We start from the raw sequence: 25,480 nt of genomic DNA, 5'->3' as shown, positions 1-25,480 counted from the left end.
AGAACCTAAACCAAAATCACTGAAACACTAAAAGATTTCTAATGTAAATCTGAAACTCCTTTGGCATGCAGTTATTTCTGATGTTTCTTTACATGAATTCTTATTAATACCTGCAGAAAGTACAGGTTCTGGGTAGAATCCTAGTCAGGTGTCAAGGTCCTTCCTAACAGCAGATAGTGAAATTTGAAATAAGGAGTAATTACTGAACATTGCAAATAAAGAAAGAGGAGACAGGCAAAATTAAAGATACTTAAAAGTCATGTAATTTCAGAAGTTGCTTGTACTTCCAAGTGTGCAAGATTTGCAGAGACTTTTAGACAGCAGAGGTCACATTTCTTCCTGAATTTCATACTTTTAACTTACCTTCTTGACATTCTTTATCTTACCATAATAATTACACAAAACATATTGTTAGGAAAAAAAAAAAAAAATCAAGTACCTTCTTATATGAGGCTGACCAGAAGGTGACCAAGGACTGCGGCCTCTTTGATTTACAGCTTGAACCATCAGCCTGCCTGTGCAACTTACTCTGCCCTGTTATGATGACAGAGAGGAAGAAAATTAACAGACTTAAAATAGTAATATTAAGAAATGCTCAACCTGACCTGTTCTTTTTTGCCCACCTGTTACGGAGTCTGCAATGCAACCTCTTCTTTCACAGTCTTTGAAAAGCATTTGTCAAGATACCGTTTGATATTAAACTATTTTACCAGCTTCCAGTCTAAAAAACCAGACTGGAATCATTGTCACTATAACACAGTCATGGTTAGAATGTTCCATCTGCAAGTTTTTCTTTTAAGAAAGATAATTAGTACCACTGGCAATTAAGTCCCTAAAAGAGTATACTAAGTTACTGATGTGAGTGGGCAGTTCCTCTGTCTATGGCAAGTGGGCAGAAAGACAAGACAATTAGTTCAGGATCTTGAAAATGGTGCTTGTGAACTGTTGGTAGCTAATGACAGAGCTGTTGCCTCCAAAGTGGATTAATCCACTTGATCTGGTGGGGCCACAGCTCAAAAAAACTTTATGAATGTAAAACCCAAAAGAACTGTACAAGTATTTAGAGTGTCCTCTCTGAAGAACGAGCCTGGTTTGGGGGTAGGAATCCCACCGAAGCACACAACTGCACTGGTGGATGTTGGAGGTAGTTCAGTCATCTTAGGTTATTTTCAGTGAATGATAAATAAAACATGAGCTCTCTTGTATCTGGTCCCCTTTTTTGTTTTAATTTGTTTTTTAGAAGACAGACTGTCCACCACAAGCACTCCTGGTAACAAATCTGGGATGGGATGGCCTAAAGCCAGAATTGCTGACATCCAGGGGTCTGCAGAATTCACCACGTGAGGGGTAAAAGCATCTGGTGGTATTAACAAATGTACACAATAGATAGATACAAATATGAAAGCTAGGTATAAAAATAATACTGTAGTAAAACTTCATACACTTTTATTTAACAATGTAATAATTTTAATAACTTTTGAAAAATGATAGTTTTAAATAGCTCTTTGGTAAATGTATAGATGACATACATCATCTGTCTCTCTTCCCCCTGACCTGGTAGCAGTAAGGCACCATCCACCTCAGTTTTGCAGTGTCTGTTAGTTCTAAGCTGTGAGCTCCACCCTCAAGTCTGTCAGCACAAAAGTGACAGATATTTTCGTCACAGTGATTCAGGGGCTGCAAATAGCTGTTCATTAACAACTGGCCAAAGCCCACTGAAAAACAATTGCCCTGGGGTCACAAGCAGCCTTCAAATGGCAATGACCTTTGCACTACTGCTGGCTGGATTGTTAGAACTGAAGCCTCTGTGTCCCGCCTTTACTCCCATGACCCGTTTAGTCCACAAGGAAAACACCTGCACTAAAACAAACCATTGTGAATGAACTGCAGCAACTTCTTAAGCACAATCTTTTATTTTATTTTTTTTCCACTTACAAGACCATTAAAGACATCTGTTGCAAATACGTTTCTATTTTAGGCACCACTGTATGTTAATGTGTTTCTGGCAGGTGATGGATTCACACATTTTGGGATAATTTCTGCATATCTCAATCATGAAGGCATCACAAATGGAAACACAAAGGACAGTAAGGAATTTGGATGGGTAACTACAAGCAGGAAACCAAAGATTTGGAAAAGTCATGGGATGAATCAGAAGGAAGTGGCAAGTGGGAAGTAATTCATGAGAAGATGGCCTAGGAACAAGGGAAATCCAGACCGGGGACTGTGGGTCCATACTGCAAAGAAGTGGAGAGAACAGGATAAAAAGAAAGAAGGTGAAAATAAGGACTCAGCTGGAGCCCATACAGATCATGGAAAGAGATCAGTTAAGGGACGCCACCTGTAACTAAAGACCTAAAACAGGCAAAGTTTTGAGTTTCTCTAGGCCCAAGGTCAGTTTGCTCTGGATTAAGTTATATGACAAATTTTACTGCAATCCCCAGTGGTGTGTTGGAACCTTAATTCCAGATTGCTGCACTTTACATCGCAGGCAATGGTGCCGGGCCACGTTAACTACCACAGATAATTTCCAAGGTGTGTCAACAAGTCATTTTACAAACATAAATCCTGTCACATTAGGTCAGATCATGGGATGGCGTAAACTAGTAGAACTGTAATGAACTGAATCCACTTAAATAAAACCAATTTCTATCAGCTAAGAATATGCCTTTTTTGCTTTGTGGTTTGGTGTTTCCAATAGCAATGACCAAAACACAGCAAGAGCCTAGAAAATATCTACCTGTCCATCAGAATCCTGATGTAGGCTCCCTTGTATTTACGTATTTCACTTTTCTTAAGGCAAGGTTCCAAATTTGCCTAAGTTCGTGATAGCTTTGAGATGTAGACAACTTTCCCTTAGAATTGAGAAGGCTATGCCAAAATTATTTCTACTCAGGATGACTTAAAAGAATTGGAATCCAGATCTTTGAGTGTGAAAAGCTAGTACATTAACTCATAGCCCTTCTTTCCCTCCACTGTACTGTTAAACACATAGTAAAAGCAAGCAAATAGTAGAAGAGATAAGTATGCTTGCTTGGGAATTACACTGTAAAGAAAAGAATAGAATGGGCTTGGTGAAACAGATGTTTTGTTCGGAGGGGGGGGGCAGAGGAGGATGCTTCTGGTTCTTCTCCCAGATCAGGGGGAAAAGCACAGACACAGAATTTTATCATTGAACAAAATTGCTTTTTCCATCCGCAAACTACAACAATACAAAACCAGCTCATTCTAGTCCACCTAAAAAGCCACTAACAAACCAGCGTCATCAATAACCAGAAGCGATAACCTAGGTCACTGTTGTGTCATTGAGTGAGCATTACCCAGAATAACAAATGCTACAAAGTAGGCCCTAAACATTCAGGGACAGAGCGCAGTGCCTAAACACAAAGCCAGTTTATCCACCAAGTTCTCTTAAGACTCTGGATCACGCAGTAACACTCCATAGGGAAACTGCATATGCACTAAAAGAGCATTTACAGGAAGAGGAAGAGGATTCACTTCTTGCCTTGAGCATGCATGTGTGTATCATTTTTAAACCTGCTGTGAATTTCCACAATTTAAATGGTACCAAGTGCTATAACACTTTGGTCATCTATGTGTAAAAGCTCCCAGCTTGAAGAATTCCCTAGGCCTTATGCTATTTCATTATTATATCTTTATTTATGTTAACCGTATATGTAGAAATAATATTTAAACTACCTAGACTTAAGCACTGCAGTTTGTAGAATCTAGCCTAAAACTTTTACTTGGGTGTTGTCTGTGTGTACAATCCCATACGTTTACAAGTATGCTGCAATATGAGCAGGACTGACAGTTACAAAGCCAGGCAAAAATGGCAGTGTCATGCTAAGTAACCTAGCAACATTCATAACAGAGCACAACACTCCTCTGTAGATTAAACTCTGTCCCAGTGATACAGTTTGTTATTTTACAGTGTGATTCTACTTGCAGGCCTGGTCTTGGCAAGCTACTTGGTGCTACAGAGGAAAGTAATTCATTACATCCAAAAGTCATGTTACTGCCTTGGTTTCTCACGTGCAAATTTTTCCCCTCAATTTGCTGTGCTGTAGGAAAAGTGGATTGAAAAAGTTACTTCAATAGGATGCGTGAACTCTAAGTTTAGCTATGTTCAGCACACTAGTGGGTTTCTATTGTATACCTCAGCTTTTGTATTGGGTCTGCAAAGAACAAGTAATATTACAAAACCAGTAACACTTGGTGTTTCAGAAAAACATTGTTTAAGAGATCAACACAGGAGACCTCCCTGCTACATAATAAGAGCTAAAATTTTTTGCCTTAAAAAATTGCAGTCGGTGCCTAACATAAACATGTTGAGGTGTGTTATACTCCCGCTCATTCCAAAAAGTTGCTCTCAGTCAGTGAGTAGTGTCAACAGAAGAAAAATTAAGTCACGGGATTGAGTTACTTCTGTTGGTAAACCGGATTTTTTCTCCCTTTATAGTATGCATGCTATCCATGTTCAGTTAGGATACCGAGATGCTATCAGCCGAAACAAATGTGGAAGAGTGATTAAAAAACACCACCCCTCCCCTCTGAAACCTCAAACCATAGGAAAAAACCTGCTGTTGGATTGCTAATCTCTTGGAGGTAGAAAGGTCCCACCCTACTGATGCAAGATGAAAACAGAAATCTAACTTACATACTTTATGGTGACTTCATCATTTAATTAAATCGTGCATATGTAAGATGAGATAGTTTTCTGAAGATTTATGTCCAGAAGCATGTTTGCTCTGGAGCCAAACCTTCATTTACCTGTGGGTTAGCAGCCATAATAGTGTAATTCCCATCATCATCCAGGGTGGAGGCTGCAGTATGCAGTGAGCAAGTTCCATCAGGTTCTCTTTGAATTCGGTAGTGATCACTTCGTTTAGAAATTTGCTTCCCATCTTTAAACCAATAAATCTGCAAGCAAAAACAAGGCAGTGCTGATAAGAGGTGGGCGCTCATTGTCATCATTACTCAATTAATAGTGTTAACGACTCCTAACTGCTAAAGACCTCTCTGGTTAAGCATTAAAAGAAAACAGTTTGATCAACTAGTAAAAGTGCAGAACCACACTCCCATGAACCACTTTCACTAAAAGACAAGTTACAGATTAGCAACCCTTCAAAGAGAAAGACGGCAGCATGAATGTTTACTGAAGAAATTTACAGGTGTGTAAGGGCTGTACCCATCCAAAGGGCAGAACAGCAGCTGAACATTTAAAGAACTGAACAACAATATCATTATAAAGAAAAGTTCTGTTTCAGAGAAGGTTACTAGTTTTACATTTTTATTTCACTTAAATCTGAAGAAGTTGCAGAAAGAACTTAAGAATGCTATTGTTCTCCTTTCAGAAAATAAATACATAAACCAAGGTAATTATAGGGATAATTAAGTCAGTGATGAATAAAACAGGAGTAATGATCTCACTGCTGAAACACCAGTTTTGTCTCATATCCATTATGTTGACTGGCCTGGATCAAAAAGCCAGAAGGGAGTTCAGCCACACACGCTGGCAGTGAGCAGTTCAGTATGCAAATGGGCCAGCGCAGTATAATTACATGATTGAAACCAACAGTGTCACCCCGATGTGACAGACATCTGCAGAAACGGACAGCCTTCTTACACAGTAATAGGAAATACTTCAAAGCAAGTCAGCATATAGATAGCCTTTAATAATTGTACGCCAACACCAGTATAGTTCCACGTTGTACCGAACAGTTACATTATTTATCAAAGAGGTCTTTTCCATTACTTTTAATACATAATTTTATTCTCTGGCTGACCCAAGGTCTACTTTCAGTGAGCCAAAAAAATGATGTATGCAGAATAATATCTTATAGTAATCCATGAATTACACAAAAAAATATATATGTGTTTGAATGCCTCAAACTGGAGGCAAAAAAAAAAAAAAATAATCAAGTATTTTGACCTAGCTTTGTGGGGATTTTACTATATTTTAAAAATAATAAAAAATCCCAAACTGAAATCTGCTGCATCAGAAGAAAAACACAGTGTGTTCATGAAAACACACACAGGAATATGTGAAAAATTTTATACTAGGAAGGGTGTAGTCATCTCCCCAAAGTGTTATTTAAAATAGAACGTTACTTGTAATTTCTGAAGTGTGTATTATGCCGTAACACCAGTGGTGGTCAGTATTTCTTAAGTCACTTGTGTAGATACCTACACAGTTTTTATGAGGTCAATTTGTACAAAGTACAACTGTATTTGTCCTGGTCACATAACTGCTGGGACTATTTACCATGAGGAAAACACACACATTTTCCTCCATCTAATTCTTTAAGTGAGAATTTAGGTCTTACAGTGAGGAAAGGGTACTGGCTTCCCAGTAAAAATGAAGTGACAAAGCAAAGCTCAGTTCCTGATAGAGTTTAGCATGCCAGGTTTTTCATATGTGCCAAGATTTCAAAGCTCTAAATTCACTCACTCACAGGGGGGAAAGTTAAAGATGTACTTTTAAATTTCACAAAAAGACAATGGAGAATGTTTTGGAGGGAATAAGTAGAAATGTCCCTTAAAAATTAATTACCATGTATGGTTTTTATATTAACAAGCACTATGTATAACTAGAAATGATTTCATTTCCTCTATAGCTGGTTATACTTGTTTCCCATTTTGTCTGTCAGCAGCCTTGCAGAGACTCTGCGGTGCTAATAGAAGATTCAGTCATGTCTTCTCGTCTGCTGACAGAGCACTTACTGGAGATGCAAAAGATACTTGATCACTTATATACACATGCTGATGGGTGCTAGTAACAACACAGCTGCAAAAAAGAAGTTTTAACTTGCATGCTTTACATGTGTTATAATGTTGCTTGGAAATGGACTGTGTTAAGTAGTAATTATTTAATAACGATGCACTTACCAGAAATATCAGGAGACATGCCAGGAATTATTGCATGGAAATACATGCAAATATCAAGCAAATCAGCTACTCAAACATCATGCCTATATTGTCCAATACTTATTTCCACCAAGTTTAAAAGCATTGGTATCTGGGTTTTAATTATGGGCAGTAAATTCTTAGTATTACCTTTATCTGACGCAGAGTTATTAAGTAAAACACTACCACTACTGGACACAACGGCATTTGCAGGGAAATATTTTCTTTCTAGGATACCTTTTAATAAATGTATCAACAAACTATGTAAGCACCAAACACTGCATCTGGATTGCTGACTTGTGATCCGTTGGAATACGCAGCACAAAAGAGGTTTTGATCTTGGGCAGTGCAGGCATTTTTAATCACTAAGAATTATATTCAGCCACATGAAGAGTGAGCAGTACAAGCTTTATGCAATGTTTGTGTCTCAACCTTCTGCATGTTGTTGTCTTAATTCTGAAGAGAAATATCCCTTATAAAGAAGTATTCCACAATCCCTCCTGTATCACTACAGGTTCTCATTTTAATAAGAAAATAGTTTTACATTACACTGAAGGTTACAACAAAAGTAGACTCAGATTTAGAAGTCATATTTATGGAGACAGAATTTGCACATCAGTATTCAATTTATATGGCATGTTCAGGAGAAAAAACAATCAAGCCAATAACCCAGCTTAGAAAAATCCCTTGAAATGAATGCCAGATTTTAGAAACACTATAGTCCTTCCCAAAGCCATTCCTTGGCAGAGCTGACAGAATACTTAGAAGGGAGGAGCTTTAAGATAGTAAATTGTTTCCAGCTTTTCATTTGCCAAAGTAAAGAATTTATTCAGGGGCAACACTTCCAGCCTCAACAAATGACAGCAGAAGGGCAGCCCTAAGCCATTGAGCATTTCAAAATTGCTATCTTGGCATGCTCCAGCAGATGAAGGGAAGATGCAACCTTTGACATTTGCAAAGCCAAGCTAACAAGTAGCCATCCAACAGGACTGAAATTGGTTCCATCCCAAGCAACTTAACAAATCACACAAAGCATCTGCGAGTGAATGGAATAAAGGGTCATAGTCCCAGGTGCAAGAGCAAATCACATCTTAATGTGCATGCTTTGACACTGTAGAAAACCAGAAAATTGTATCTGAATCAGAGTGCATTCACATCAGATACTCCTTTATAATGCCATGCTTTAGGGGAATGACTAACAACACTGATTTCCTGGCTGTGCAGTCCCTAGCACCAAAACAAAGCAAGTGAGGGAAAGGAGACATCCTCTTTCATCTGTCTTAAATCAGATTAAGATGACTGTGAAACTACAACTTAATTGAAAACTGTGAAAATTAGGGAAACTTGATTAAGTCTGACTCACAATAGGTCATCTAGCAAATCAGTCATAAGCCTCGGGCAAAAAGAGTACCTCTCCTGCACACTGCACCTCTAACACCAACGAACCCATTTGTCTTCCACCCTTATTCAGCACAACAGACTCCTCGGTACAGTCATCTCAAAAGTAATGGTGGATGTCCAACGTTTGGTTTCAGTGAGACTGGGCTAATCTCAGTGTGCGTCTTCAGTTTGAAGCAGGAATGCTTTTTTTGAGAGGAGTACACTGATCAGCCCCTTACTTTACAGTGGTTCACATCGTGTTGTGGTCTTGGAGCACAGAATTGGATTCCTTTCAGATGAAGCCAAGCCACAAAAATGTGCTGCAAGAACACATCTAATGTGCTGCATCTGCTTCAGTCTGTGAGGCAAGATTAGAGCTAGCCTGAAGTAAAACCTCCTGAAATGCACGAAGGGATGGCTATGTTATTCTACAGATTTGCTTCTTCTGGTCTGCACTAGTTAATGTAGATGTAGCCCTAATTCTCTGTTGTTCTTTCTCTGTTACCTGACAAAGTCAATCTTTCTTTTTACAGTTTGCGCAGTATCATACACCCATATCACTTGAGAAGTAAAGTCATTTGCATTTGTCTGTTCAAAATCCTAAATACCTGTCAAACTTACACTAGATGAGACATTTGGATGTGGCTGCCGCTGTGAAGATCTTATCTAAGAGATAAGGCATCTTTGATCTTGCCTAAGAAGAAAAGGGCCCCTGTCCACAGGAGGTCACTGTAAGAGCTGCTAGGGCCTCACAGGGAAGACAAGGGCTTTGACAAGGAAGGTGGAGAAGCTACTGCTGTTTGCCTGTTGCATAATGAGTCAATTGATTGCCAAGCAATTTTTGAAATGGTTAAACACAACCTAACAAAAGAAGGCATTCTTCCAAGACTACTGACATCATGCAACCAGTACTTTTACATTTGCTAAAAGGAAATGCTTCCCAAGCCCAACCCTCCCCTCAGAAGCTCATCATTAAAACCTTACCATCATGTCTCATCTTGCTGTTGGGATATATGGGAGCTTATGGTATTTTATTATGCCTTCGTCTAACTTTCAATAAGATTTAGTCTTTTTGGGGTGTGTAGATATAAACCCTGCAATGCTGAAGAATGCAGAGATACCATGCTGGCTCCTGAACCAAAAGCAATGTATTTTTGCATTAGCATGTTGCTGTGCCTGAGCTAATTGCCCATGTTAACCTGATAAGGTGGCTTTTGGGACTATTGTGCCAGCTCACATGGGGTTTCCTAGCATTGCACTGTGTTCTGTGGTATGGATGCACCCTGCAAGTAACTCTGAAAACGACAGAAGTACTACTTTTAGGTAAAATAACTGAGATAAGTCGAGGGAGGGAATAACTAGGAGCTGAAACCTCATAGGAGGAATTTTGTCTAGTATAAATCTAAATAATCCAGTGATGTCAAAAGAGATTTGTCAAAAGAGATAGTTTATACCAGCTAGGAGTCTTTCTTGTCAAGAGAGAATGTCTGCTATTCCTGTAAAACACAGCCCATAGGGTACAGGGGCTGACTATAAGGTACCAACACAGAACTCTTCAGAGCTTTTCTAGGAAGGTTTACCCTCTTTTCTTACCTTTGGCTTTGGATTTCCTGCCACTTTGCATGTAAATGTGACTGGCATTCCCTCAAAGATTTTGTAATGCTTCAGCTTTATCTCAAAATATGGTGACATACTGTTATCAATGGGTTCATCTCCATGTTGCACCTCGTCATCTGATTCTTCCACAGGAGATCTCTCCAGCCTGTATTCAATTTCACTGATCAATCTTTGCTCAAAGCTGGAGACTTTATACTCCTGTCAAACAAGAAAGGTACATATTAGTGTCCAGCTTCAACACATTGCTCAGCAATAGATTCCTAATTTTTTTCTACTGATCTTTTACAATCCATTAAGGTTTTACATATAAAAGGAAACTGATCCTTGTTGAAGAAAAAAAACTATAATCTGTGCTTCCAATAACTTCCCCATGAAAAAAATGAAGGCAGCTGGTATGAGGCAAAAATTGTATTTCATGTTATCTTAAGGTCTAATTTATAAGGGGAAGGAAAGTTATTGGTTGCTTTCTTTCCATTTTTAAAAAAAAGCCTATAAGAACAAAAGTATTCTGAAGCAGTTCATAAAGACAAAAGAAACACACTAATATTTCCTTGAGGGTACAGGCAGATTTAGGGTGGGTTTTGTTTCTAGATGGCCAGAAGACCATATGGTTCACATCTGCTATTTGCACAGAACTGTACTGTACCAGAGGCTGCACCAGAAGGCTAATATTATTTTGTTTGCAGTTGCCTGTAAAAACGAACGAGAAGGAAAAAAAAAAAAAAAAAGAGAGAGAGAAAATGGCAACACTGGCAGTTGACAGTAGTTGCCTCCCTTTACTCCTGTTGCCACGGGCCCCTTTGTCTGGCCAAAAGTATCACTTCTTCCTTAAAAACAAAAGGTATCATAACAGTATTCAAGATAGAGAAAGAAGAGTGGAAAGTTTCATTCAGTGTAAAACACTATGACTTGTTAAATTTGCTGTTCAGACACTAGGAAACATACTGTTTACTTTCTTGAACTGTTCACGCTATATACTTTGCGGTACAGAAGTCCTACTTTGAATCTTAGTGCTGATAAAGACAATGCCAGAAGCAGGGGCAAAAAAAGTTTTTTAAAAAAATCTTTATTAGCCAATGCTCACGTCAATCAGCAGAAACTCAGGCTCTTTTGTTTCAAATGACCTTTGGCCACTGTCTCTGACCCTTATTTTATTTAGATAGAACACATCTCATACAAAGCTTCCTTTCACATACTCAGCCCCTGTCATTGCCTCTAGTCTGGGAATGACATGTAATCTTTTCTACTGACTGGTTACAGAACTAATCATAACCCTCAATAATGGTAAAAAACAAACAGAAGAGAGAAACACCTTTGTAAACTGCAGATACTTTTTTTTTTAATTTGCTCCCTGAAAGTTTACCATGGAAGTAAACCATGAAGAACACATGGAATACATAAAGAGCAGCTGATATGGATGCAAGACACTTAGTATCAATGTATATTAACATCACAGCAGAAGGATACTGCAAGCATGCCATTACTGTGGTTAAGCTGCCTGCACTCAGACAATAAGGCTTACAGAACAACTTTAGCACCCTGAAGGGAGTGCAGCCCAAATCTCCCCAGTTATTAATGCTAGGTGACCTCTTGCTGTTAAGTAGAAGCAGTAGAAGGAAAAGGGCAAAGATGACAGAGAAAAAAAATAATCAATGGACAAAAAAGCAAGACAGAAAAAGCTGAAAACATTAACCTTTTGAATATCCATAGGACTCGCTACAGAAGCGCCAACAGAGCGAGCTTCCTGCAAGGGTAGAAAAAAAGATCAAGAGGCAGAAAGAAGACCAAGAGGCATCCATGACAGTTTCTCAGAGTCTTTATCAGGAGAACATACTTGTGTGGTAACATAAGCAAATGAATGCTACACATTTCCGAATAGCAACTCTGGCATCTGAACAATGGAGAACCATGTACCTGGCATTTCAAGCAGACTTTCTGTTGTGTTTTTGGTATGCATCCAAAAAGTGCAGATTACACAAATGGAGAGAAGATGGTTTCAAGATAGCAGATGTATTTTTGCCTTCAGAGAGTTAAAGGTCAGGACAGAATAGGATAAACGGAAGTGTTTAAAGCAGAAAGTTGAAAACTCTCAACCTTATGGAAAAACTAAGCAATAGGCATGTGATCTTCCAGTTTACTTCACTGATATATAACATATGACTTCTGTAATCAAAACCGTCCTATCTTGCGTATATTTATTGACTTACATAGGATTTCTTTTAAGACAATCACAGCCTGTAAAAAAAAGGAATTCTTAATTTCCCTATGAAATTGTAGAGTTAAGTGGCACCTGTATAGCAGGCTCTTCTTCTGGTTCCTGCATATTGAAGACAGTTGCAGCACTGTCTGCTCCCAGCAATCGACGAGCCATTTTTTCCTCATACGTTAGTCTCTGAACAAAAAATAAAAAGGGGATGAGGGGGAGGGAAAAGAAGAAAAAAAAATTGTTATTTCTCATTAAAAACTGCAAGACTGTTAGTTAGACAGTAAAAAATGCTTAAGTAATGTTAATAGAAGAGAGCAGCAATATGTTTCTAACAGAAATTTTCTACTGCAGTTTGTAATGCATTTTTCTTTGCATTACAAGTGGCTCTTCTGACTTAAGCAACCCTTGCCCTGACTGCCATTGGTTTCCATCCTCTTGCCAGGAACTTGGGCAGGAATGAACAATAGGAACTGCTTAAATCGGCATGGCCATCAAAAAAACTGCATGTCAAATCTCCCAAACCTTACTCCTAGTCATCCTGCTTGATTTTTACATTAGAACCACATGGCAGAAAACTCTGCCAAAAATGCCAAGGAGATGCTACTCTACTTGATTATTTTGCCAAGAATATGACAGGTTTATAGAAGAATATTTAAGGTTTTTATTTCTATTTCTTCTTACTCTTTCAGAAATTAAGGATACAACTTATAAAATTTACACTCAGAAGGTAAAGCAAGTTGAAAGAAAACCTTAAGTGTACACTTCGATTATTTAGTTATTAAGTTTCCTTCTACATTCCATAACACATTTCAGGCACTCTAGACACTTTCTTAACAAATCAACACTGAAAAAAAATGCCAGTGAATGAAAGGCAAACTCATAACACAGTGAAATGCCTCATTTAAACAGAAAAATGAAAGAAGAATAGAAATGTTAAAACGTTACATCTACTTAATGCTTCCATTTAAAAAAAAAGCTCAGTTAAATTAATTTTTAAAACATGCCATATTGTAGCTAAACCTAGCAGGCTGAAACTCATGAAAACCAGGTACTTATGTTGCCTTGGATACAAATGTCTAAGAAAGTCATGAAATTTTCTTCACTTTAATTTCTTCTGTGATCACTCCAAGGTGCCCACAGCCATGATTACACAAACAATCGCCCAAGACAGGAATCTGCAAAGCAAAAGCCTCAAGGGGAGTGCAAAACCAGAGTTTACCTGGTTCAAGCTCCCACATCATCTGATCACAGTTTTTTGGTGGTTGGTTTTTTTTGGGTTTGTGTGGTTTGGTGTCCCCCCACCCCCTGCCTTGCCTTGGGCCATGTGGGCTTTCTCAGAACATTCCATTCATTTGTCCAGGCCAAGCATCTCTCGCTTTCCAAAATAGGCACTAACAGTCATGCTCAGCCCACCTCCTTTGAAAAAAACAGGAACTTACACACTTTGAAAGTAATTCTGCTTAACTGCTACAGAAAACCGCAAAACCCTATGCAGTCAGTGGAGAAGGGTAAGTACAGAGGCACTAGTCACTCAACATTTTCCCTACTTCACTCCATTGACCTTATTAAGAACCAGAATCCAGCAGCTGTGGACTAGATAGTCTGACTCAATAGGCTGTTTTACTACACCACCACAGTCCGACATCTCAGACACAGCAGCAAACTTAGCATACTTTTGAGCATGGTCCTGAGAAACCTAAAGCCCACTACCTTTCAGTCACACAAAGGTATCCCAAGGCATTCTGATGCTTTTGAAAAGATTTCATTGACAAAACAGGGGTGACAGTCTATATTTTTAAAATTACTTTCCCCTTAAAAGAGATTCCTGCTTCAAAGACATTTAAATCAATGCCTTAATAACTATAATCTACTTAGGAAGCTTGCTTCTCATCAGCTCTGAAGAGGAAGAATTTGGTATTTTATCTTTTATGCGTATCTTAAAATAAACAAATATCAATGGAGAACTTTGTGGCTGAGCTGTTTGATATGCCCACTTAATTTCTTGACTCCTCAAGTAGGTTGTTAACTCCTGATGAAGTCTGTAAGTTAGTACTATAGGTTATTCTTTATTCTATTCGTCAAAAAAAGTCCCACAACTGCAGGATCTAATGATGTCAGATTCCTAATGGGTTGCTTGTCATGATGAATTGCCTTGTTTCTCACTCATGTCCACTTACCACCTACTCTTTGCTACCTCTCATTGTCCAACAGCTGGACAAAAGGTAGAATGAGCCTGGACTGATCAAGAGCTATGCATATGCTTATTGGCCAGACACGCAGTGATGAACAGTCAAAAGCAAATGCCCTCTGAGGCTGAAAAAGCCCTTGAAGTACAGACTGCACAAGCTGCTTATGCAAATTCATCACCTTTGAGACCTGCATTGTTTTGTTAAGTCCAAGTAAAGTTGTCAAACAGGAGAAGCAATGATAGGCCAAAATGTATCATTCCTTATGGAAATGCAGCTTTGGAAATACATTAAAAATGATAAATACATAAAATATAAAAATAATCTACAACGATTATTTTATATGCAGCATATCTGAGAAGCTACCAGTGATGCCCACTCCCCTTCCCCAGGGTATTTTATGTTTTTATACCGGTTGCCCATTGTTCAAAAGGTCTTCCTTGAAGCGAAGTTTTCTCTCCAGATCCTGAATTACAGCATCTTTTGACCCTTGAATCTCTTCATCTGATGCTATCCTAGCAGTTCTGCCTGTTTTCTTGGGAAATCCCCTGCAAAACAGTACAAGAAAATTCATAACCTTTCCTGAAACCATTGGTATTTAGGAATTTATCTGGAATCACTGCTATTAGTGAAGAAAGCAAGATTATGTCTTTGAAATTAGAGGTCTGGCATCTTTCTTACTATGCTGTTCCTGCTAACTCACATCACTGATTGAATTGTTAGTTTAAGGACAAAATTGAAACTATGCTTTATTCATGCATTAGTTAAAACAGAGCTCAGGATTGTGTAGCGGTGGCTGTAAACACCATACGCTCAAAGAGGAAACCGATGAGCAATGTCAATAAAGCAAAGTGCAAGGAAACATGAAAGAGAAAGCATGAGTAGGTAAGTGGGGATGGAAGATAAACTACGTTTCTATGAAGTACCATATGGATAAAGATCAGAAAGATGTAAGACAAGGTAGTTAATTATTAATTTCCTATATTACTTATTAACTAATTCCTTATTACAGCTTTGCAATACACAATGCATAACTTCATGTTTATTCTTCATATCTCTGTGAACACATATCCGGAAGGCAACATGTAAATGCTGTTTCTGAAAGAAAAGCCATTCACAGAATCTAGGTTACACTGGCAAAAAGAAAGATCATCCCTGTAAAGTAGTTTTCATCAGCAGTGTTTCACATTGGAATAGCAACCATGTAGTAGTTTGTAATCACAGGGCAAAGCTATTCCTCATACCAGCCTACAAGTTATGACTGCACTTTTAGGATGACTGGCTCCCATTTTCTGGAATGGGACAGGAATATTTTTTTTCAGTCTGCGCTAATATTTAACACTTTTCAGTAGCATTATGATGGCTCTGTTGCTGGAAATTCCCAACAAGAGTGGTTTCTGCTGGAGATCAGCTGTTCTTGCACAGTTGTGAAGAAATCAACATTGCTATCAGGATTTGAAACTTTCAGCACACCCCACTTCTCCATTGAAGTTACACATCATCATTTAAAACACTGATACTGATTCAATATTAGTTTTGGTGGGTTCTTAACTTGACTAAACAGGGCTCAGCCCATTACGTGGGAATGATTTATGCGAAATATGGAATCTAATCAGATAAACTGACAAACTCACAGATGATAGATATGGAAAAAATCAGACTAGCATGTAAGGGGTAAACTTCTTTCCAACACACAACTTAATAATTTAATTACCAGCACCAAAATGTAATACAAGAATCATATGGAGATAAGTTTTCTTGGATATTATTTGGTACTATGATTTTATAACATGGTTAGAGAAACTTCATTCTTCAGCAAGTGTTTTCAATGGTAATTTTTAGCATTAGTTAAAATGAAACAATACACATATGCTGTCAAAAGCCAAAAAGGAATTAGAGTGAATAGATGGAAAAGACAGTAATTGGAAACATTTCTGTCTAAATTCCTAAAACATTTCATATTCTGTTACTGAGAGTAAATTTAAAATGGGAAAATGGTGAAGTTCTTGTAAAAATAACTGCATTTTCACATTAAATCACAGCAGAAGAAGAACAGACATTTGCCTAATGTCACAAAGAGCCAGAGAACAACATCCCTCACCCTAGAAATGTTCAGTCATTAGCTGAAGAGCTCAGTCACCAAGCAGAATAATTCTCTCTGCATTTGGCTGGGGATCTTCTCAGTCACAAGTAACAAGGAAAGTCTCCTCCATGCTGTTCTGGGGAAGAAGTCAAGAGAACTATCCCATCTACTGGGAGACAAGAGACTGCTAAGAGGAAGGAGTAAGGTCTCTTCAAGAAAGAGCTGCTTCAACTCAAGAAATTTGGGAACAATAAATGTAAAGGAAAATACGGAAGGAAAATGGACAGGAGAAGGTGGGAAGAGGGGATCAGAAGGTAACACCCCTCAGGAGGTCTGGACCGACTGTTGGAAGGTTAGTGGAAAGGTGGCATCTGTCTCTTTCCTCACAGTCTTTCCCTTTGCCTTCCAGCCTCTTACCTCTCCCAGCTCAGCACTACCACAGAACTGAATTTTGTCACTTTTTACGTAAGGACACACAAACCAAAAATAAATAAATAAAACAAAAAACACCAGAAAACCCCAAGCCCAACCAAAAACCAGCCAACAAGGCAGCAAATTTCAAATCTGGCTTCACTTGAAGAAGCCCTATGCCATATTTTTTTAATGGAGACATACATCCTGCCTTGAAAATTCCAAGTGATACATTAAGAAATAGTTTTCATTTCACATTCTTACAAATTTCATGCTTGAAAGATAAAAAGAGTCCTAGCAGAAAGAGGCCTGCTTAAGCTTAGCACTCAATAGGCTGTAAAAGTAAAATGTACACTTTACCCAGGAAAGTCACAACAGTGCATGAAAAGAGGGGGATGGCCTAAGTGCTCTGGAGTGGATTTCAAGTAACAAGTGAATGCATTTTCTGAAGCATTACCAGTTATTTCTGAAAACAAAAACCCCTAGGCAAACACACCCATTTTTAAAAGAGGAAGGAGTACCAAGAGAATTACAGGTTTGTAAGACCAACGTCCATGCTAAACATAAGAAAACAACATTACAGTCCATTTCAAAACAATGTGGGATAATAAGGAAATGAAAATTGAATCATATCAAACTTCACATTTCTGTCAGGCATGCAGCTAGGCAAAAAAGTAGCTTTGATCCACTTCAGTTTATAGCTTCTGAGTAAGCCTTCAGGAGCCGCATTACGTTCCCCAGTAAATCAGGGAAACAGAGTCTGGCTGAAATGTCTATTATATGGCTGCCTAACTGTCTGAAAAAGCTATTCAGAGTAGCAGCAATGATTGTTTTTTTTTTTTTTCCCTATCAACCTGGAAGAATATAGACCATAGAAGTTTTTCAAAGGTCTATGTATACTAAATTCAGCACTTAATTTCAACCTTAACAAGTGGAATAAAAAAAGCATGTTCCTCAAATTGGCTGATGACACTGAACTTGCAGAGGCTGCAACTTGTTTGCAAGTAACAGCTTATTTACAATAATCTTCATAATTAGAGGTCACCTCATGATGAAACTCGGGAAAAATGTTCAAAGCATGACAGCAATACAAATGGAAAATTAGCACTAGCACATGAAGCATCTCTCAAGAATCTCTGAGATTAAAACTTGGACAATAATACCATTATTTCAAAAGGAAAATAAATATAATTCTGGGATATATTACCATAAGACATGAAACCTCATTGTTTTCCTTTATTCCTTGATGTTGGACACCAAATCCAGTTTTACCACTGCACTTTCAGAAAAATACAGCAAATTGGAAAGTTTTAGAACAGAAAACTGTCAGATGGCTTTAAAAGCATAGCCATTGTGACAAGCTATGTCACACACACAAAAAGAAAATCTTGTTATTTAGTCAGGAAATGTGGAAATGAAGACAGAGAGGTGAATCAAACATAACACATGCGAAAATAGCTGGCATTCAGTGGTTCTCCATGTCCACTGAGGAGAGTAAGTAGACAACAACTTGAAGAACAGGCCTATCTTAGACAAAAAAAAAAGAAAATACGCAGAACTTTCTGCACCCTCCAGCAGTGACAGTTAAGCACAGGAACAAGTCATGTAGGGAAGCTAAGGAATTTTATTTAAGAACAAGGTATGCAAATATTTTAGCAATGGCCTGGGGATTCCTGGTGGCTTTTAACAGGAGAGGCAGACTCCCTTACAACGATCTAGATCTCTTTTATGTGCCAGAACACCCTGAGCATTGCACAGTGGGTGTGGAAGTGTCATTCAAGACCTGGTCAAGGCAACTTGCCTGAAAAACAGATTTTCCTCTCTTTACTTACATTTACAAATAAGTATTTAAGAAAGGAAGTAGTGGGTTTAAAAATACAACTACAAAAATGAGTATGTGTCAAAATTTCTTCAAATGCCTTTAGAAAAACCTCTCTCTCTCTTTAAGACTCTCTTAAAACACGACAAAAAAAGAAGTGCAGGAGGAAATGTTATTCTTCCTGCAGATGCTCTATTTCCACCCTTTCTTCAGAATCTCTTTCTTTCTCTACATACAGACACTTCAAAATGTGTATATAAATTTATATACACATATATACCCTCACACCAAGTTAGCTCTAAGACATGCATTCTTGAGATGAATTTCAAAATGGCTACAAGACAACGGCAACAAATAGAAGATCCTTGGTAAATCTATTCTCCTAAGCACAGATCCATTCAGCTTGATGGATGGTTTGCATGTCAAGACAGACTGGCAGCAAACTTCCTTCAGCTGTTTTTGCAAATATTTTTCACTATCATTACCAATCCCTTATCTGGATGCATTAAGTTCCTAAAATTTGTGTCCTCCTTAATGACTCCTCAGCTTTCTTTTCGTCTTTCCTCAGGGATAATATCAAACAAAACATTGTGCCAATTAATTTAGGTATTTTATGTTCACTCTTTGCCTGATGCAGTTTTCAGAGTATATTGTGTGTATTAAGATAGCAGGAGATAGCTGGAGAAGGCTTATTTCAAGATATTGACACCATTAGTATCGAACACACAACCACCACCACAAATGCGTACAGAAACCATCAGCCTTTGAGAATCAGGCTGCAGTTCACATAGATTTTAAACATCTCTGAAACATGCATCACTTAAGTTGCTGAGGGCCTAACACAGACCTAGATAAAAGCACACAAGTCTGAATTCTTTTGGTCAGAAAGGGCAAAACGGAATTGCCAAAACTCAGTCATCTTAAATCCCAGAGATTTTTTTACAGCAAAGATTTTTGCAACCTCGGCTTGGCTCTCCTTAGTTTTGAATATTTGCCCTAACATTTGTTTAGAAAGAAGGCCAAACCAGCAGTACTTTTCGTGTTTTAATTACACAGAGTGCATGCTGGATGCGATTCCCCCTTTTCCTATGTACCTTTTACAGTGTAAACAAGGGCAACAGGCTGGCTGTTGTTATCCTTCCAAGAACAAATTCCTGTTTGCAGCCAATATGTCTCAGTTTCACAGAAATTCCAAATCAATTCTCTGGTACTTAGGTAATGAACAGTAACTTCTTTTTCCCTTTAAAAATAAAGCCTTCCAAAAATACAACTAATTCCCGCCCACTTAACACATTTTTCACTTACCGTAAGAACAAAGTTACTACAAGCAGTGTAACAGGTCACAAACTTTGAAGCTGCAGCTGCATATTAAAATTATTTCAGTCTGATCTTGTCATACATCCTGTAGAGACCAGGAGTCAGCTCTGTTCAGTAATGTGACTACATGCACCTGAATTAAGGGCATGCCTGAGGCACAGACCTGACTAAGGATGACTTGTACTAAAAGAAACAAAGGTAACAAAAGTTCAATTATTTCTACCACCCAAAGTTATGAAACTGTAGTTGAAAAAAAAAAAATCATGCCTCTGCACTGGATAGTATCAAGACCAACATGAATAATATGTATTTCTGAACAAGTTTGATCCTCCTTAATAAGGTAACACAGAGAACCTACAAAACTGCATGCCTACAATAAAAAATTTATTTTTCTAAGGCTTATCTTTAAAAATGCATTTTTGCTCATTAAAAGAAGAAATACTACTTTTTTATTTTCGTGTTTGGTTCCTTCCCCACGTGAGCAAGTTACCCCTCTGCCTCATGCTGTACTGGTTACTGTAGATACACAGGTGTCATCTGCTTTTCAAAAGATGATCACATATTTGGATATGAATTTTAAAAATACTACCTGCTTTGCAATCAGTAATCTTATCTGCATTTCTGATTGTTACCAGCATTATGGTAGAACTGATGGTCAAGAAGAAATCACTAAAGCACTAACTGCTCCTCAATGTAGAAAAGACTGGCACAGTCCTCATAGTCCTGAAATCCTGAGGACAGGTAACTGCCAGCAGCATGTGAATTAAAAGATACACTGAACTGAGAAAAGGTAATGTATCCAAAACACATACCTTTACTCCAGTTGATGAGATGCTACTGGTTAAGGTCTCCACAACTGTCAAGCACTGTACCTGGCTTCTGCATTCACAGACATTTCTGTGGCATTCAGATTTGCTTGAAATAAGGAAGTTATAAAATTAAGTACTCTGAAGAAAAATAAAATCTACAGACTAAAAAAACCCTACAAAACAATGCTGCAAACAGCCTCCCTTTCTTTTCAGAGAGGTATATAGATTCATAGAATCCATTTAGGCTGAAAACCCTTTAAAATCACCTAGTGCCAAATGGCAGTCCAGGACTGCCAAGCCCACCAATAAACCACTTCCCTTAGTGCCACACCTACAGTCTTTTAAATTTTTTAAATTACCTCCAGGGATGGTGACTCAACTGCTTCTCTGGGCAGCCAGGTACAGTGCTTGACCACTCTTTCAGTGAAGAATTTTTTCGTAATATCTGATCTAAACTTCCCCTGGCACAACTTGAGGCTGTTTCCTCTTGTCCTGTCACTTGTTACCTGGGAGGAGAGACCAACCCCCACGTGCCTACAACCCCCTCTCAGGCAGCTGTAGGCAGCAATAAGGCCCCCCCGAGCCTCCTTTTTCTCCAGGCTGAACACCCCGGTTCCCTCAGCCGCCCCTGACAAGACTTGTGCTCCAGACCCCCCACCAGCCTCGCTGCCCGTCCCTGGACACGCTCCAGCACCTCCCTGTCCCTCTTGCAGCGAGGGGCCCAAACCTGAACATGGTACCTGAGGTGCGGCCTCACCACTGGGGGATGATCATGCCCCTAGTCCTGCTGGCCACACTGTTTCATACAAGCCAGGGTGCTGTTGGCCTTCTTGGTCAACTGGGCACAGTGCTGTACTAATTCTCTTAGTTCAGGTCACTTGTCATCTTACAACATTCTTAAGCCTCTGCAAATACTATTTAGAAAAAAGAACTGGATAAAAACATCTCAAAAATTAAGACTTCCAGATGCAACATTTGTCAGGATTCGGTAGGTCAGTTACATAACTTACATAAATGGGAAAAGTAAATGCCCAGTCTTCCAGTCAGCGATACATTTTGCTCTAAAATGAAAGTTGGCACTGTTACTGGGAGACTGTTGAAAGCTGTAATATAAGATGGAGAAGTGTAGCTTTTCCTCAAAGTGGTCACCATCATTGCTAACTAGCTCAAGGAACTTACGGGTTACTGAAATATTTTCTTCAGTGCTATTTGAGATAAAATTCAGTGGACAAGTCACAGTGTACAGATGCAGGAATAGACCAGAAGCTCTGCTTCAAAGGGGAAAAGAAGTGCAGATCTGTCTCTGAAGTTGCTATTCTCATGATTTCCACAGAATATCAAGACTGGGATTTAAGGTTCTAGAGATCATTGAAACAGCTTTGTTACACAGAATGATAAAAGCAGCTCACTTAGTTACATTTTACAAGATACTTTAGACAAGACTGCCTTCAAAACAACGTTTTCTTTTCCATTTTTCATTCTCTTCCAGAAAGTAATAAATCTAGAGTCATGTTCTTTCACCAATTCTGTACAGTGAGATTTTTTGTCTGTTTGTAACTAAAGCAGTATTACTTTGCATGAAGATATCTACTTTAAGAAAAAGTCTATTCCAAGGAAAAGCATCTACTTTACGAAAATACCGTAATTTTTGATGTTGCTTTCAAAGGGATATACGCATAGCTGACAATACATGTTTTTTATACTTAGAAAGAGATTTCATTTCTCTGTGTTGGATGACTCCACACCTTTTTGTAGCAGGATTTATATTCTTGTTATTTAAATATTCACTAACTAGCTGCTAAATCCTTCTCATGGGATTATTTTTGCTTTCACAAATGCTCACATGAATTTACCAATGTATGTGCTTACCTAGAATTTGTAAGTATACCTATTTCTTTTCATAGAGATACAATTTTTTTCTATGAACAGTGAAGACCAGAATCCAGCTTCTACAGGTTTAACCGTGGAGAAAACTTCCCCAATTCTAGGCTTCTGTCACATTAATTCTGCTCCCTGCCAGTCTTTTGTAACTGAAAGCTAACACATCCAACCACCCTAGAGTTTTCTTTAGGTAAAGAAAGAACTGAGATTTTTAAGAAAAGTATCCAACAATCTTACTCCAGCCAAGTTTTACCTCAGAAATAACTGACCAGTGTTCATAACTCCCTTAAGTACTTAATTAGCAATCCAGTTCCACTAGCACTTCTCTTTTGTTTAATAACACTATGCTCTGGCAAGCCATGAATTTATCAAATCTGCCCTGTTAATAAAAAAAATATTGTTATTCCCAAAGCTTGTTCAGCTAACACCACCACAGTCACAGCTTGTAAATACTGTCACTACAAAGTGTCTAGAGCTTATTGGAAAGATGGGATATGTACTTCATTCACCTGAAACATTTACCATACAATTGTTGCAAATAAATGCTTAAAATATTTAAAGGTAAATTAGTAGGTACTAATGACACAAACCTGCTTTCCATGTTTCAGATATCCAAACAAAATTTAGTAAATTCATATGTAACTGTTCCCGTGATTCATGCAAGGCTTTAAGACCACATGTTCATAAAACCCCACAAAAAATCCCAACCCAAACAAGCAAAAAAACCCACCCCAGTGCAATGTTTCCAAATCCATCAAGTGGAGGGATTATTCATTTGATCAAATTCATTTAGATAATGCTATCACTTCCACAGAGTCTCAGGGTTCAAGCTCAAGGAAAATGTCAACCTTTAGCTGAAACATTAGCACAGTGTTTACTGTGCATGGGCTCACAGACCAAGTACAGGGATGGAAGAGAGAGTTAGAAATGTTTTGCCTCACCTCTTCTCTAACAAGAGGCACAACACCTCCTTGGATTAATTTCTCTTGTAAGTAGAACAAAGATGGTATGTGCACTGAAAAGAAATGCCTGGAGGAAGCTGATGGAAGGAAGGTCTCACTCCAGGAGGGGAAATGAAGTCTCTGTTGGTTTGTACACAAACACTGTGTCTTCCATTTTACAGAAAACTTCACCAATGCTGCCTTTGACCATCTCCAAAAACAATTACCTTCACCTGCAATGTTTATTACTTTACCTTTATTCTGCTGCTACCACAAAAGCAATCTGAAGAAAATAAGAATGAGGCCTACTGAGTACTGATTCTGAGCAGATCTATTAAGTGCTAAGATTAATGAAAAAAAACCCTGTAATATATGAAAAATTAAAAAATTATTCAATAGTTTCACAGTATGTCAAAACGCATAACATAAAAACAGTCTCCGGAATTTCCTTCTCTGCCAAGCAATGGTTTTGGGTAATTACAAAACCCTCTGACAAGGTTAAATATTTATTGTTTTCTTTCAGATATTTGGCTATCAGTGTCACAGCATCCATGCCTGGGAGAGATAAGAGTAAACCACCATGGTAAAAAGACCATGTAATCAAAATACGAACAGCGATTTATCAACCCTGAAATACACTCACTAAAAAAAGTTAAGATGACAGAAAGGAGTCATGAAAACATTGAATGCAGTCAGGAAAACTCTTTTAAGAACATTTTATCTATTAGAGTCACTTGATATGAAAGTGTTGAAGTATATAAATGCAATGACACGTCCAAATTACTTTCACTAATGTTAAAATATAATAACAAATCATAAATTTATTGTCTAAAAAGGAAATCCTACCACTTCAAATACTGTATTTGGAGTCTCTAGTAAAAAATGTAGCCCCTTTCCATGAAAGGTATTTCATACTCTGCCTAGTTCACTTGCAGCAACCAGCTATCATATTCCCAATATCACCACTGTATGACTGATCAAGAAGCAGAGACAAAAATAAATGGCTTAACTAGCATTTTAGATGCTGAGCTGGAGCAAAACTTTGAAAGCTCCAACTCATTCCTTGTGCCCAGTCTGTAGACCATGCTGTCAGGAAACAGTATCATGCTTTTCAATCAACAGATCTTGGAGGTCATGGAGTACGTGGTGAGACTATAGGTTAAGCTTACGGAATACTATGAGTGGCTCAAAAACTATGTCTCAGAAAGACAAACATGTTCAAGAAAAGAGGATTTGTGAGGATGGAGCAAAAGAAGGGGGAAAAGAAACAAAAAGTGAAGGCGGGGAGAAAACAAAAAGAACTGAGACTATAGCACAAAGCAGATGAGACTAAAAGCAGTGGGGGAAGGGAGGCAAGGGGAAGATTTGCTCAGAAGTGGTATGAGAATGATGGGAAATGGAATGATTTACTCAGCAAGACACACCAGATGCTAGTAACCTACACAGTAAAAAGGAAAAGGAGAGGCCAGGGAAAAATTGGCATCAAAAATACATGAAGATTTTTTTCTTTTTTTTGCATTATGCAGTACATCTTTTACCATGTTGTAGCATTATAATTCAGATGACAAATGCTCACTGTGTGTATATATATACACACATGTATATATACATAAATTATACACACATACATTCAATATGGTTAACATGATCCAGCTCCCATCTGGACTACATTTCCTGAGGGAATGCAGGCCAAACAGCCAACCACCACATCCTCAGCTCAGAGCCTGAGACTATTCCCTTGTCCCACGGGGACAGACACACCATCACGTGCACACCCAGACTGGCTGCTGGGCTTGGGGAAGTGAGGGGCATGGGGAAGGGGAAAGCATCCTTGCAGAGTTGTCTCTCCTTCCAAAGATCGAAGGGAATGAGGAAGAACACAGCTAATGCCTCAAGTGAGAACATGTGTGCATGAATGTAG

General features: G+C 38.4%; 1 protein-coding gene across 8 annotated transcripts in view; it reads right to left on the bottom strand.

Moving 5' to 3' along the window:
- LOC308069638 (palladin-like) overlaps nucleotides 1-25,480 on the bottom strand; it is a 148,080-nt gene that overhangs the window by 11,170 nt on the left and 111,430 nt on the right. For 7 of the 8 annotated variants that reach the window (XM_080402285.1, XM_080402286.1, XM_080402287.1 and 4 more), the window contains 6 exons: nucleotides 14,711-14,846; nucleotides 12,197-12,298; nucleotides 11,600-11,650; nucleotides 9,883-10,104; nucleotides 4,774-4,923; nucleotides 440-534 (listed from right to left, as the gene is read on the bottom strand). In XM_080402285.1, the coding sequence (XP_080258411.1) occupies nucleotides 440-534; nucleotides 4,774-4,923; nucleotides 9,883-10,104; nucleotides 11,600-11,650; nucleotides 12,197-12,298; nucleotides 14,711-14,846 (756 nt within the window). The remainder of the gene's footprint in view (nucleotides 1-439; nucleotides 535-4,773; nucleotides 4,924-9,882; nucleotides 10,105-11,599; nucleotides 11,651-12,196; nucleotides 12,299-14,710; nucleotides 14,847-25,480) is intronic. The other variant, XM_080402288.1, reaches the window with a different exon arrangement.

Source organism: Falco punctatus, assembly GCF_963210335.1.
Source record: "Falco punctatus genome assembly, chromosome: 1".
In the NCBI taxonomy this organism is placed as follows: domain Eukaryota; kingdom Metazoa; phylum Chordata; class Aves; order Falconiformes; family Falconidae; genus Falco; species Falco punctatus.
The sequence above is the reverse complement of the archived record's forward strand: the minus strand, read 5'-3'. Positions and strand labels throughout refer to the sequence as shown.